This window comes from Atractosteus spatula, chromosome 1 (assembly GCF_055471065.1).
Source record: "Atractosteus spatula isolate fAtrSpa1 chromosome 1, fAtrSpa1.hap1, whole genome shotgun sequence".
Lineage (NCBI taxonomy): Eukaryota > Metazoa > Chordata > Actinopteri > Semionotiformes > Lepisosteidae > Atractosteus > Atractosteus spatula.
Window position 1 is genome coordinate 21,990,989 of NC_142706.1, and position 16,741 is coordinate 22,007,729.

At 35.7% G+C, this 16,741-nt stretch overlaps 1 protein-coding gene across 1 annotated transcript in view; it reads left to right on the top strand.

The window, feature by feature from the left end:
- Positions 1 to 16,741, top strand: part of enpep (glutamyl aminopeptidase) — a 58,241-nt gene that overhangs the window by 12,980 nt on the left and 28,520 nt on the right. Inside the window, exons 2-3 of the mRNA XM_088923594.1 lie at positions 9,135 to 9,276; positions 9,805 to 9,936. Of these exons, the coding sequence (XP_088779720.1) occupies positions 9,135 to 9,276; positions 9,805 to 9,936 (274 nt within the window). The remainder of the gene's footprint in view (positions 1 to 9,134; positions 9,277 to 9,804; positions 9,937 to 16,741) is intronic.

Consider the following 16,741-nt stretch of genomic DNA (forward strand, 5'->3'; position numbering starts at 1 on the left):
GATGGAGATATTGAGTGCTGATTATCAGACAGAGTATAGATTACAAAGCTGCTTAGTCTTTGTAAAAGTCACAGCAGCTCAGAGCTTATTCTTGGATGTATAAAGCACAAGGAGGAACTAAATCCTGGACATACCCATAATACCCAGACAGTCTATTGCTAGGGATGGACACACACATGATGCCAATCAACATAACCAGCATGTATTTTGAATGTTGGAAGAAACCAGAACAGCAGGAGAAAACTCACTTGGAAATGTGGAGAACAAACTACATTGGAAAGTGCTTTCCAATTCAAAAACAAATGCAGGAGTCAAGAGCTGTGAGGTGTAAGCACTAAAACTACCGTACGTGCAGTTTAGTTATTATTTTGTCAACAAGAATGTGAAATTCCTATTTTTGATTTTACCAAAACAGTCCAAAGTAGTTATGCTCAATATCAGTTCTTCAGATTCAAGGCCTTCACATTTGTTAGTAATCAATTATTGCTTTTTATCAGTCGACTCCCGTTTTAAAATATGGAAAACAATATGTGGTAATTCATTAAATTAAAAAAACATATTGGACCCTTTTCAATTCCCAATGATGTAAGTTTCCACAGTGAATAATGTTCATCTGAGTTAATGCCTTCTCACAGTCTGCTGTTGAGTCCTCAAGAGAGGTTTAAGTTTAAAAGTTTAAGTTCTATGACTCCATAGAATTATTGGTCTATGGTTCTCTGTTTGTTAATTGTATTTTACTACAAATATTATAATTTTCTTCTAAAATGCATGCATTTCATTTTAATTTCATATTATAAAGATAATAATTTTATTAAAATTGTATTTAAGTGAGTTTAACAAGAAAAAACAAAGAACAAATGAAAATATGTTTAAAATACTATTTATTATATCCATAGTATTATACATTGAAAATATATTTAAAATATTCAATTAATTTATTTTGAAATTTCAAAACATTTTATCACAGGAGTAAAGAAACAGTATTTGCAGTGAAAAATAAATAACCAGTAAATGGTTAGCTGCAAATAGGCAATCTAGTTCATATAATATCCATTTTTTTGGAACCCAAAAGGGCATATTGAAGGGAATAAGTTATGACATACAAGTGATGGTGCATCTAGAATTGTAGACACACATGAACCTCTCATAAAAGAAGAAAATACACTTGCAGAGTCAATATGAAACTTTGAAAGTGGTTACAGTTAAATGATTATCATTACTAAATTTAATGATACAATCGGAAATATTCATTTGTGGTGCTGGAAAGTTTACCAATTTTGCTTTTTGCGTTAGAAAACTTTGTTGGCCGATGAAGGGAAAAAGTCCCTCTATGTTTTCATATCATAAGATGATTGTCAAAATGTAATTCTACACTTACAGAAGTAAGTGGCATAATTTGAAGCAACAAGACTGCTGAGCACAGGAAATTTGTTATGGTATTTCTAATTGAAAATAATAATTTTCCAAGTTTCACAGACAGAATAATTACACAGATACAAAACATTGTTGCTACCTAACAATCAAATTACTACACAGCTGTCAAAGAAGACTTCAGGAATTTCTCTTGTTTTATTTAGACAATTCAAGTCTTGGTAGCAAATCTAGTGCCACAGACAAAATCTATTTGGCTAGTTTATGTTAAAAACTAACAAAAAACAGAATTAAAGTGAACTGTTATTAACAATTCTAGTTACTGAAATAATCCACCATCACTTGATGTTTACTGCAAAATAAATATATGCAAAATAATTAAGGGTAACAGAATTAATTTATAGTTAAAATATATCAAACTGAAAAGCATGGGCACAATTTCAAACTGGCTGTGATACAACATAAAAGATGGAAAAATTACCATAAAAGTACAGAATAACTTATTTTACCAAAAAGTACTGTGTGGGCTGTCAGTGTCAAGCACAAAAGAACAATAACTACTGCATCTAGCTCTAGATATGGAAAGCCAAGTATGATTTCTGCTACAAATGAAAGATGAAGACTGTTTGAGCAGTCCAGCAACAGCCATTGATTACTGAAATATTTATATTTAATTTTATTCTTATATAATGCCTTTCAGCTCTTCAATTTCAACGCCTATTCTTATAATATGCGTTTCAATTAAGAAAATCAGTACATAAATTATACATAAACAAAATGTACCTTAAGCAAAAAAGAGAGCAATAAAATATTAAAAAGATACATAAATATGACATTGAAAGAATGTCATATTTAAAGAAGGAATATTTATATCTATTGAAAGAAAGAATAAGGTGAAAATTTGAAGTCCATCGTTTTAATGCAAGGTTTAAAGGCAGAAGCTACCTGTTTAATGTGGTCAGGAAGAGTATTGCAAAGATGAGGGGTTACCACTGTAAAGTATCAGTCCCCTTATGTATGATGTGATGTCCTTAGAATGATTTGATAGAATGACAGCAAATTCACAAGCAAAATATTCTATGGCACCTTGATAAATTAAATGTTCAAATCTTTATTAAATAAAATATATAAAAATTGATCTGTTCCAAAGCTTAATGAATTTAACCAAACAATATGACTTCAGCATATTTTTGACATGAAGCAACAGTACATTTTGGAGAGAGAAAAATAAATGAAAGAATCAAACATGACTATTGCAAGGAGGATACAAAATTGATATAATACAGTAATTGAAGGCTATATGTATTGAAAAGGGGCCAAAAAGTCTCCAGAATCATTCCAGGAACTGTTTTCAAAATAAAACAAAGTTATAAGATTTAAAACAAACAAGTAGTAGGCACACAAAACAGTAGTGTAAAGATACCAGAATATGTTTGTCAAAGAATAAACGTGGTTTTCAGTGTCTTTTTTCATAGGTTTAAATATGTTGTAGGATTTTTGTTGTAAAGCTGAATCCATTCTTTTTGAAATGTACCAAGATTAACTGTTTTTTGTTATTTTTAACTATTCAAATAACATTCTGTGTAAAATTATTTTCTCAGTTTTTTACACAAATAAAATCATTGGAATGTGAATGACAATTGGAAGGAATGAAGTTAGGTGGTGATACATTATCTTAATTGTTCATTACTCCATCCTGAGGAGGAGCTGAATCAAACTACATGATACAACACTAAAAACAGCTGACATAAGCATGTACCTGGTAATGACAACTATGACATGTAAAATTACATGCTTGAATATGGGCAGAGTCATTCTGTGGGAAGTGGCTGATGATGCTTTCAAGGAAACTTCTTCACAGGAGAACCAGTGTGAAGAGTGGCATATAATGCCACCAAGAAAATTGTTGTTGCAAATGAGAATGCAATTATCTTTCAGAAGCAAACAACTCACAGTAGTTCACCATTAAAATAGAATGTCTGCAAAACATATAGATCAGGTTTTTCAAGGGATATAGTGTCATCAGGAATGATGCAATTAACTCACACTATACAGTCATGTTAGGAGATTGCAATAGTACAGTCTAAGTAGGATTTGCACCTGAACATCTTTTGCAAAACTTAAGTAGTTCACAATCCCATGTGGTGCAAAATATGCTTTGTTAGCTCACAGTACATTAAGTGAGAAAAAAAGCTTGGAGTTGCCCAAAATAGGAAGGTGCAATGCGAAACAAAGAAACAATGCCTGTCACTTAGTGCCTACCCTATGCACATCTTGTATCCACTGGAAGTATTCCAAACCTTTTTGCTACTCATTTTGTAGGTAGCACACAGCAATGAATACAAAATGACCTAGCGGTGATGTTTTTCACTTCCATTTACATACCCACAATTCTTTTTATGTGTTGAGGCATGCCCAGGCTGAGGTACTGTAACGGATATTTAAATAGGTGGGTTTCAGGATAACAGTCACATAAATTCAGTAAGGTATAAAACAGTTCTCTTTATTTAAATTAAGCAGGTTACTGCCCATAGCCTTCTTGGGAAAGTGGTTTCAAACACTCTCCATCTTGTTTCAACTACTGTTCCATTACATACTAACTCCCTCAGCAGGAAGGCCTTTAGTTGACTGAAAATCTGCCACTCCATGGCCACCTTTCCTCCCAACTCATAGAAGATACAGGGAAGGATAGATGTGACAAAAGGACACGTTCCACCTGGTATGTCCCATCTAGGAACCCTGACAACAGTAAAATGTCTTTTTCTGGTTAACTGCCTATACTCATAGCATTAGCCATCTTTCTCTCTTTGGCTAAAGTGGCGCTCCTTCTCTTCCTTCAACACTACATGGGCCAATAGCAACTCTGTCTCTTCCTCTTTTCCAGAGTGTGGAATCTCTGGCAGGTTCACTTCTTCTTTCTTCATTGTCAGCCTGACTACTGGTTCTTGCCAAGGCTGCAGCAGCTGGACATCATGTTCCTCATCAGGCATCCTTGTGGTAACTCTATCAACAGGCACTCTGATGGTCCCTTCTCTGTCCTGATGTATTCTTACCCTTTGTCCAAGGTGTCAAAGGCAACTCATCATCTCCTTCCTCTTCTCAATGTTCAGGCCAAGGCATATCATCCAACCTCTGGTTATAGAAGCTACTTCTCTTTCCCCTGTGGGAACTTTTGTTACACAGCCCTGTTGAGAGGACTCTTTCTTTCTCAGATGCTGACTGAGCAAAGCTAGTTCCTCACTCTGTTTCTGCACATTTAGCTTGGTCATTACTAATTTACTCTGAAAATCTAAACACCCCTTTAGCTGTGCCAGGCTCAGCTATTTTGTCATTCCATATATACTTTACATTTCTCCTAAGTTCCTTACCCTGTCTTCTTTTTCTCAGACAGAAGACTTCTGTACTGTTCACTCTCTGCCTTTATCTAACTATGAGACTCCCCTGTCTCTTTCACCATCAGGTTTAGTGATTTTGTAACAATCTGGCTTCAAATCTTTGGACACTCTGTATTGGAGCTCAGTGAAGAAAATCATCTCTTGCTTGGCCTTTGCCAGCTATGTCTGAAGGTACTGTAGTTGCTGTTGCACTGGGAGTGCCTCAGCTCTTCACGCACATCGTCCAGATGCTTCTGCAGGATGTGTTTGCTGTCCAAGCTGGCTAGGCTGCAGTTGGCTAATCTGTTTCTCAAAGTAAGAAGTACTTTGTAAGAAGTATAGTAGGAACAGTCTCTTCCTATGCTGCTCAGTAGCCTGCAAACTCTCATTCTTCCCACCCAGCTGTGTGGTAAGTTTGATGCTTGCTTAATGAAAGCATCTCCATCTCAACATTTGCCTGTTTTCAACTGTTAGGTGACCAGGGAATCTGTCTCAGTTCTTGCTTAGAGCATAGCAGCTCATTTCCCTTCATTCACCTTTCCCACTCCATATGGTCTGAATATGTGCTTGTTCCACACTTTTGGAAAATGGAAGTCATTCTCTTCCTCTAAAATAGGAGGCATATTCTTTCCCTCAGTAGACTCAAATATGGTCTGCCTTTTCTTTCATTTTGAACTGAACTCTTAGGCATCTGGTATAGCCATTATCAGGTCTGCATTCGTGTACTGCAATTTTCCTGTTCCAATTTCTTCTCTCTATCTTCCTTTTGAGACTTTTGCCTTCTGAAATTATTTTAATTTCTTTACCAACAGGATATTGCTTTACATCAGTTTCTCTGTCATTGTTTAGTGTATGTTAGTTCAGAGTTGACTTGAATAATTGTTTAATCAGATCCTCGATTATGTTTTGTTTTTTCTAATTTTTCTTGCACTGTTACAGACCATCCACATGAGTGAGCTGTTCCCCAAGAAAGCAAATGCTGCATCGTTCACCATACAGTATGTAGCATATGTGGGAATGGGGTGTCATAACAGAATTGTTTAAAAAAAGGAAGGTCTCAGGAAAGCAGAGACACAAATACTACCGTGAAGTACAAAACAGTGTTCTTTATTTACTGTTTGAAGAAAACACAAACCCTGCAAAAAAACACCCTAATCTTTTTTTTGAGCTACTATGTTTTTAATCACTTCTCGATAAAACCGGGCAGCAGAGATGCTTTCTGGCTTCCAGACAATAGTGTGTTTTTCTGTTCCAAAACTCATGCTTCTAAATATCCGGAATCATCTGTCAGTCACTTCCTTCAGCAGCCTTTTCCTACTGTGCCGTACAAAGCAGTGCTTCTGAACTCTTCTTCCCCATGGTTTTAACTGTTACCTGACCAACTGTCTTTCATCAGTTGGTCAGGTGACTGAGGAAGGCAGGTCTCTTCTCATTGCTCCAAGCTCTTTTTTTTACAAAAGATTAGACTCAGCAGCTCCACCTTGTGGCACTTTGCCCAAATCGGGAAGCTCTCAGTCCAGACTTCCTTAGACATTTTTGTAGTGACCATCCCTTGCTGGTGAGAACATTCTGCATTTCTTACTAAATACTCTGACCCGTCCTCAGCCTGAGCATTCTCTGTACCGAAGTCAGACTTCAAGTCCAACTCTAAGATGGGGAGCCAGCAAATCTCTCCAAATGAGAGCCATCTACCATCTTAGGGCATCCAGCATGTCCCCAGCCCATCTCCACACATCATCACAGTCTCTTAGGAGATGGTTACAAATTCCATATGATATGTTACGTCATCTGCTTTAGGGGAGTTACTGTCCTCCACACAAAAACACTCTCTGGGATTAATCACAGATTTTAATTCACCTGCATTGCCACTGGGGACATGCCCTGGCCTATGGTGTTGCCTCTCTGTCTGTCTGCTCTTCCAGAGATTATGGTGCTCACCATTGTCTGATTTCAGTAACTCTTGTTCTCCCTGCATGCAACCTTATCTACAAATGCAGGTGGGAGGTCTATGTGACCCCAGTGTACACTTGGGGCTATAAGGCTAAGAGCAGCAGCTGCCACTGTTGTCTGCTTCCAAGGGAAGTTTCCTTTTCCTACCATGGGCAGAGAGTTGGTCTCTCTGTTTAATGCCAAGGACTCATGCTGTCATTTACTTCTGATGAGTTTATCTTCACCCCTGACTGAACTCCTTCAGTGCCACTAAAAACCTTGGCAGATACTATCCAACCCAACATCTCTGTTACAATGAATGTTAATGCTTTATTTGTCTATAGACTACATAGAAAATCACAATCCATAAAAAGACCTCAATACAGCATGAAATGTGTTTTATACAGAAAAAAAAAATACTCTCTTAAAATAGTTCCTGAGAGCACAAAGAATTGTAATAGATTAGTTAGGAAAGACCTTCCTTTTCTAAATCCCTAGGATCTTATAATTATACACATAATCCTCTAAGTACAGTTAATTAGAATTGCCTAACTATACATGAAATAGACGTAAGAGTTATTTACATGACTGGGTTTGTTTAGTATTTTTGTGGATACAAGATACATTTGCAATTTCAGGGAACTATGTATTCACATGTGTGGCTGTTAAAAAAGGTCTATAATTAACATGTCTCGTTTACTTAAATACAATTGCCAGAATAAGTACCTGTAACACTTTATTCTCTTTTGCACCGTGATTTAATATAGCAAAGTTTTATTTCATCAACTTGAGGCTCTTCACCAGTTTCTCCTTGATAAATGTGTAAAATATTAAGTTAATAGATTAACGATTTTCCTTTCCACATCTTCCACATCATCCGAAAGTACCAAACTTGTTTTTGGGCAAACTAATATGTCTGTTCATTAACCCAAAAGTGTCTTAGTTAACCAATTGTTGAACCATAGCAAATGGCTATAACAGCAAGTCAGCAGGGCTGTCCATTAACAAGTATGTATGTTGGTACAAAGTATTTTTGTTAGATATTTAATATTTATGTCATCAGCATGCTTACAAAAACTTTTCGAGACTTACTCAAGTATTCTAGCAGTCAGATCTAACTAGGTAAATGAATTATGTTGATTAAGATGTGTCATTAACAGATGCTGTTTGATGGATTCTGTCCCTTATCATCATTCCTCAATCAATATACCCATGAATGAAATGTGATATAATGCCAAATCAACAGTCTGAATAGCTTGAATATTTCTTTAATTTATCAAACTATTTTAAAGTTGGAAGCATGTCAAGGAAGTATGATATTAATATTACAATAAAATTATTTTTAAAGAAATACAATTTCGTAGCCCCACATGGTTTCAGGCAATTTACATGATTTGTTTTCCTTTAACCTGTCTGTTAGCTAATCACAATTTCCTATCTAATGTAATATTTATTAGTAAAATATGTATTTTGTTTAGTCACTTTCCCTCACTGTGAAGTCTAGTTATGCCTGACCTTTTTGTCAGCATGTAGGTTGATCTATGTCAACACAAATATCCAAAATGAAATTAAAGGTTAATTACTATCATCACAGTTACAGACTTGTTAATAAAAATACAAATGTTAAATTTGTGTTACTTTATCTGTGATACAAAATATAAATAAAGAACCCATCTATCACTTTTAAATATCTCTGAAGAGGTATGTTGGACCAAGCCTTGTGGAAAAGAATTTCAAAAGGTAATGTAATTCTCACAAACATGTACTATTAAGATGATTTTAGGAGATCCTTTTAGACTCATTAAATATTTTGCCTTTCTGCTTTATTTCCATGTCAAAATATAGTCATTACTGAAAGAAATTACTGGAACAGGGTCTTGCCAGAATAAAATTAGGAACTCAAATTGCACTGATATTGTCCAATATTCACATCCCAACTGTGTCCACCACATAAATATTATGTTTGTCCGTGAATGTTAGCTTCAAACCAAATAGTACGAACAAAATCCATCCATTTTCTAACTGCTTTGTCAAACACAGTCACTGCTTTATTAAACACAGTTGTGGGAGAGCCAGAGCCTAACCTAGAAAGCAATGGATACAAGGCAAGTTAACTCTATGGACTGATCTATAGACTGTGGGAGGAAACTAGAGCTCCTAGACAAAACCCACACAAACACAGGGATGATATTCAAATTCCACACAGATTCCAGGTCTGGAATTGAACCCAGGGCCTAAGTGCAAGGCTGTAATGCTAACCACTGCACCACTGTTATGCTGCACCATAAGCATACTCAGGCCCCTATATTCTATTTTGTTTATGTCTGCTTTCTGTTGCATGATATATATTGCATAACATAAAAAACTACATCAAATGTGCTTAGTTTTGTGTGGGAATTCTCTTTATTTATACATAATTTTGTTTTCGTTTTTTCATTTGATTTTTATTTTCATTTTTAGGAAGATAGCTGCAACGGACCATGAACCCACAGATGCTCGGAAATCATTTCCTTGTTTTGATGAGCCCAACAAAAAAGCAACTTACAAAATTTCCATAACACATGATAGCTCCTACAAAGCTCTGTCCAATATGCCAGAAGAGGTAATACCTGTAATATGTGAGAGAATCAACATGTGATGAGAATCAGCAGGTTCTTAAAATTAATATTCCTTCAGTTGAAATTTAACATTATAAAGAAAAGGACAAAATATATATTACAATGGCTATTTATTTCATTAAGGTTTTGCACATCTTTACTAATGAATAATTTAAAAAAACTCCAGTCATAAATTTCAGAAGAGAAGAAAAATATAATTCATCAACATATTATAGGCAGATTCTATATATTTATATTATAATGTATTATAGGCATATTATGTGCCAGAATTGGAAGATTTAATAGTACCCTGTCCACGGAGTTATATATAAAGATACCACAAAGGAGTGAGTCTTATAAAGAAGTAAACGTTTTCTAATTAAAGAAACAAAGTTTTGATTTTAAGGCCTAATGACATTACTTTTTCCACTAGCCTTGAAACACAATGTATCTTGCCCTGTTGTTATTTAACTTAAATCCTAAAATAAGAAAATGAGGTCCTCAATAACTTGGAATGTTATTTTAATTTTCAGAGTACCACACCCCTTCAGAATGGCTTGACAAAAACAACTTTTCAGGAGTCTGTTCCAATGAGTACTTACTTGGTATGTTTCGCTGTCCATCAGTTTGATTATGTGGAAAAGATATCCGCACAAGGAGTTCCTGTGAGTATTCTTTTTACTGTTTTCAAAATAAGGTTTTCTCAGTGTATAAATGAAAAAAGAAAGTTATTTGTATTGTTGGTTATCATTATTCAACAGCAAACCTATGGCCTTATATCCATCCATTTTCTATGAGAGTCACATACAGGTTCAAGGGAGAGACGGAGCCTATCCTGGCAAGCAACATTTGCAATGGGATGCTAGTCCATCACAGGGAACACAAAGACAAACACACAAACAAAAACACTCAAGCAATTTTATCAGAAGCCAACTGATCTACAAGTATGGCTTTGGACTGTGGGAGAGAACCTACATGAACACAGGGAGAACATACAAACTTCACACAGATAGCACACCGGGAATCGAACCACACAAAGCAGCCATGCTAACCACTGTGCCACCCCCAGGCCCTTATATACTGTACAAAAATAAATAAATTAGTGAATGGTTAATGAAGAAAATTCTCCAATTATATCTAGTGTTTAACAGATTATATGCAGTGCCTTGTAAAATAATCATAATAATAATAAGTCTTTGCCAGCTATGCACACTAGCTTGACACATTTTTGTGTATTCTTCTTGGCAGGTTTGCTCAAGCACTCCCAAGTTGCTTGGGTAACACTTCTAGACAGAAATGTTTAAGTCAAATTCTCAATGGTATTCACATTTGGAAACTGACCACCCAAGGAAATACACTTTCATAGAAGACACTCCAGAGTATCTTTAAACCTGCACTTTGTGTCACTATCTTGCTGAAATGTGGTTCAAATGCAGTGTTGATAATTCATTTACTGAAAAAATAGGTACTGGTAGTACTTATCCCCCTATTAATTTTCTTCTGCTAATTTAATATATTTTGCATGGTTGTAGAAATATCAAATATTGTGAGCAGCACAGAACAGAAAAGAGCAATCACTATTTATAGACAGTAAGAGCACTACTTTCATCTCACAAACAAGCACCATCTAGCTTGATCTTGTCAGTTCTTAGAAGCTACTGGTCTGTACATGGTTGGTCTAACACAAGGTTTAGTAATCACCAGGTAGAGCTCTCAGGGAGTACACTCAATTCCGAGCAGTGGGAAGCGGGTTAGGATGGTTTAAAAAGTGCTGGTCGCCACACGGTAGAGAGTGTGCTGATGGATTAACACGTGCGGCGGTGCTTGTTATTATTAACCTGCTGCTGGTACTGGTTAGTTCTTTTGCAAGATGATCTCCGCTGGCTGGTGGTCGTGAGAATTTCCCAGTGTATTATTTACAATATATGGGCCTCTAGTTTAGTTTCAATTTAATCGTTTCCATTAACTTATATGAGAACCTTAAACCTTATCTGACTTGTGATGCTGCAAAGGGCAGGTACCAACAGGGCTTTCAAAATAGGCAGGTCCAAACCAATAGATACACCCAGAATGCAGAACATCAGGCTCCAAATAGTGCTCTTTTGTTTACAAAGTGAAAAAATACACCAATCATAATAAGGCAAAACAACAACTAAACAAACACCTGGCTTTTTTGCTGCCTAAACTGATGTACACTCCCTATCTATTACCTGCACAGCTAAGCTGCTTACAAGTATAAATGAAAACAGACCATTGTGTGTCCCACACAGGCTCTGTTATCTTTAACGCTATCCAGGTCATAATCACACAGAATCTTCCCCTACTAGTCACAGTTTCACACAGAGTATCGTGTCCTCATATTTGCCTGACTGACTGCCTCTCCTTTGCCTGTTCGGCAGTCTGCTTGCAGTCTCCATTTTGTGATTAACAACTCCGGTTGGCCATCTTGGTAATGGCAAAAATGTCTAAAATGTTCACTCCTTTTTGGTGAAGGCACCACCCTTTGAGGAGCCAGTGTTATATCATTACTTGTTTCAGTTTCCTCACTCATTAAAGGGTGGGTAATACTTTAGTGATTCACCAGTTCCTTGGTATTTCCCCTGTATAAGAGAGAGGAAAGAGTTGTGTCAGTGGTTTCTGAATAAGATCTCTCATCTCCCCGATCAGCTTTTTATTGTGGGGGTGTAGAGCAAGTTACCCAGACATGTTGTTGAAGTTTGGTAAAACAAGAAATGAATGGATGAAATTCTTGAATAAGTTAAACTACTAACCACCAAACAGGTTGAGTCAACTCTTGTTTGTAACTGATCATATGTTTTTTATAAGACATTTTGCTGTAGGACGAGAACATAACAGATGACATTTTAAATGGAATTTCTGACCATTGGTTAATAAAGAGCATGTGGAACTATCTGTAAGAGCATGGGGTGTAACCTTGATGACCTGGCGAAATTCATCTTTGGGCATGGCAATCTAACTAATCAAATCTAGTGGTTTTATAGGCAATGTAAACAATGGAGAGAAAAAAACAGCTGATCAAAGAAATGAAATAGGTAATGGAAATGATGGATCAGATTCATAGCCAACCTCATGACCTCTACGTCTAGAAATATCTCCAATTTTCAATGAAAATGGTTGAAGTACAAAGGTAGAAAGAAGCAGGTTAAAAGTAAAGGGCAGTTTTTTTAAATCAAAAACAAAAAAGAAGGTAAAGAACATTGGCAACCATATGTTAGCTCCTGTGCTCGAGACATAAAATTAACCTTTTATTCAGCTTACAGATCTCACTCACAAACACATTGACCATTTTATGCACTGTGTCTACAATGCCATACCCATCCTATATATTCAGAACATTAACTACAAAGGGACAAGTTTCTAATCAGAAGCAAGCACACAAATAAAAAAATAACAAGATTTAGAGTCCATTTCCACCTGAGCAAAATTTGTTTTGCCTCTCAGACATTAGCCAGAGAAGGAGAGACATGGTGGCGATTCTTTAGTAAGCCCAAGGTAAGTTACACCTCACATACTGTAGGTGTAAGTGCTAGAGTATAAAATGATACTACTGTGAGCTCTTTGAAAAATAAAGGGAGATAGAGAGATTCTTCATTGTGCTTCATAGAGTTGAGCTTACTTTTTTATTAGAATGGAGACTGTACTATTCTAACTGATGACCTCCAAGCAACTGGGAGATCTAGGATCAGAAATTACAACTCATGCATTTGAGTTAACAAACATTAGGATTAAGTCTTAAGATAGTCCAACATTGATAAGGCTTGTGTGCTCTTATTTCTTGTGGACATCCAAAAACGCACTTCCTTTCATTCTGAGAGGCTTATTTCATACTATAGCTCTCACTCTTTTGACTTGTTTTCTCTGTATAACAGCTAGTTTGCAATATAAAAATCTCTTCCATTTTTGGGCTTGTAGGTTGTAATTACTACTGAAAGCTAAAACATTATTAGGAATTTATGTTCTTTTTAAATTTGAATGTCACATGTGTAAACACTACTACTTAAAGTCTGTGGCCCTTATATTTTTGTATAGTCTTGCTCTGCAACCTAGCAACCAGGCTTTTACAATTAATATTGTCCAGCTCCAATCTACAATAAAACCCCCCAGAGCTTCATCTCCCAAGAGCTTCCTGCAGCTGTTCACAGCTGCTCTGTCAGAGTGCTCTGGCACTTGCTATCCAAAGGGATATGACAGATGGAAAACAACAAGTAAGTGTGCAATAAGACTTATAGAAAAAATAACATTTTAGCATGTTTAATATGTTTTATGTTTATGGATAAGTTGTTCTTATTTTTAACCATAGCATATGCAATACAGTCATATCTTACTGAAAATAAAACTTATGTCCTGTGTTCTACACTCTTTCCCACATATAACATAATTTGTTGCTAGATTTACATCCATAGGACATTACAGTTATTTTCAGAAAACTGGGAGCAGATCTCACCTGGAAGCAAAAAGCTCTAAAAATATGCAAGATAATGGATTGTTAAATACTGATAATACTGATAGGTACACATTTTTACCATAATATTTCTCTCTTTAATATTTCTCAATCCATCTGTCTGATTTCATTTTACTTTTCCATCCTAGTCCACTGTGACTCATATTAATATAATTATAATGTTAGTATTTTCAATATACCACCAGTCTAATATTGCTTTGGGTCTGATCGTTCTTTGATAGTTATAATAAAAAACACTTTGAAAAATTTGAAATGAAAGTAGAAATTTTTTTTCAAATACATCTACAATCTAAGACACTGAATAACAAAAGCCAAACAAGTTCTGTAAGGCACATGTATGACTACTAAACTTAAAATTAAAATAGCATGGATAACATATACAGTATGTATATGAAGGATAGTTGAAGATATATGAAGGTCATTTCTAGTGAAAAGCACTGTACACAAGTCTACTGTTTTTCTTTAAGTCAATTGTGAATAAATTGGATTCTAGAATACTGAAATAACTTTAGTGAAAGCCAAAGAATTATTCACCCAAATCCCCATACAGCCATGCTGAATTAAACTTGCTGATCTTTATTTCCTCCTTGGCTCTAAATTAGAATTCAACATAAATGGATTGGAAATAAGGAACCCTCTTTCACTGAGGGTATATTCAACAAATAGTACTGTATTTCTCACCCCCCCCCCCCGTAAATGTGTATTCTTTGTTGGCATAAGATTTTCATAACTAAAAATATAAAAAACTATAAATTCAGATTTTTTTCTTGCATTTTAGCCATTAATTTAATCATTTTTACAGTACTTGCTGTCCAAATTGATTCAACAGAAGAGTAACACATTTGTTGATGATGTGTGTGTTAAGCTGAGATAATGTAACACCACAGCTGGTTTGGATACACAGGCCACAGGCACTCCCGGGAAGCAAGGTTATTCCTATTTTCAATAGTAAAGTTCATAATTATTAATGTTTTTCAAAAAAATTAATTAATGAACAAAATTGAAAAATATAAAAGTTTAAAAAGCTTGACCTTGCTAAACTTAAACTAAAAGATGTACCAAAGAAAAATGTACATCAAGAATGTTCAAGATTTATGAATTAAACTGAGAAACGTTATCTGAATGAGTGCTGAACGTCAATAGTTTGGCTAAATCAATAGCATTACATCCTGTATTGATAAATAAATCAAATTTAACTCATTTCCTGTATAACGGGTTATGCCACACCAGGCAGTAATTTGGCTAAAGCAGTAGCATTCTCTTGTCATGCTGACCTTGGCAGTCTATATCATCACTTTGTAGGCCTGCAAGAATTCACGCTGCAGTTTAGGAAAGGTTAGAATTAAGTTTTAATTTGTTAAGAAAAACGCCATTTCAAGAGAATAAGCAGAAATATGGAAAAATGCCTAATTTTCTTCTAATGCTCTGCGCCCTTTATTTACAAGCAGTTTTATACTTTAGAACATTTTTCTCAGTTACCATACATATTGTGTTGAGGAGAGTGAGTTTTGCATATGCATTAGAACTTATAAAAGATTTCCATACATAATACAATGATTGTTTTTGACAATAGTTTTCCCCTCCATCCCCTGCCTATCCACTGAGCAGGTATAACAAAATTATCCAGTCAAACTAAGCCATATCTCCCAAAGTCCTTTTCCTGGATTGTTAGATTCCTTCCGTTTATTTACTTCACTGTTCTTCTATTAGTCTTGGTAATACCAATACTGCAATAAATGTTGCAGATTTTTTCCTCTTTTTGATTGGCAGCCGTCTGAGTGCAGCCTAACAGGAATTGAGTTGAAATATTTCCTTCTTTTTTTCTTTCAAAGCAAGACTATATGACTTTGGTGTCAGTGTGCAAGAGGCATAGTAAAAAGTAGAGGTCAAATGTACACTGAAAAAGTTTGGAGCCTCCTTTATTTGGGCTTTAGAGATGGAAGATCTAAAACTGATATGGCCTTTTTGCTGAATGTGTTGCAGGAGAAATATTTTGAGCAGATGTGACCACTTTATAGTGCATTAATTTACCTTGTCAAGGCCTTCGATCTTGTGTTCAGAGGTTAACTCTTTAAATTGCTGCCATTAATTTGATACCTCCAAAGACTATTGAACATGATATTCTCATTAATTGAGAATATGAGCAACACTACCCCTACAATAGGACAATATTTGAGGCCTTTCATACCTGCAATGTAGTGAAAAAGGCATGTGTCCAAACACCAGCTCTCTTTAATATATTCTTACAGTTGTATGTTGAACATACACCAGCTACTCCAGTCAAAAGTGCAAAAATTAGTCAAAAGTAAGGACTAATTTACACTCATAGACTTTAACACTATCATAGAGAATTACACACACTATTTGCTGTGTCTCATGGTCCATTGGGTGAAGAGTGCCCTCTTGCTCTCTCAATGCATGGTGTTTCTAGATATTTGCCTTGACTCTTTGGTCATGCTCCCCACCCAGCAGATGAATGTCATGCATGATTGCCTGTGCTTGATTGCTTCAAGCTCACACTTTAGAACAATGCTTGGCTTCATGGTGGCCACATTACAGATCTTTCTACAAAATCTTAACCTTGTTTGAACCTGGTTGTGTCAGGCTCTGTACCCCAGCAGAGACAAGACAAGCACGGTTCTAATCTTTTCATCTTGCTGCTAGCCCAGGTCAATCTGGGACACAATTCTGACAGTACGTAGTGTTAGGTGGTTTTAAAGGATTTTAGTCATTTATTACTGTACATCTTTCACAACACAGGTGTATGTCAAAATTTACTGGTAACATAAGGAAAAAGAAGTGCTTCATTCTGAACCACTTCAACCTCCTGGATCATCAAAATGTATTGTTTCTTAACTTCTATGGAATTATATTCACTCCACCACGCATATACAATATTCATTCTGAAGTATAGTTTAATTTATTCATCTAGGCAGTCCAGCTGAACTGAGAAAAAACTCCTTACAGGGAGGTGGAGCCTATCTCAA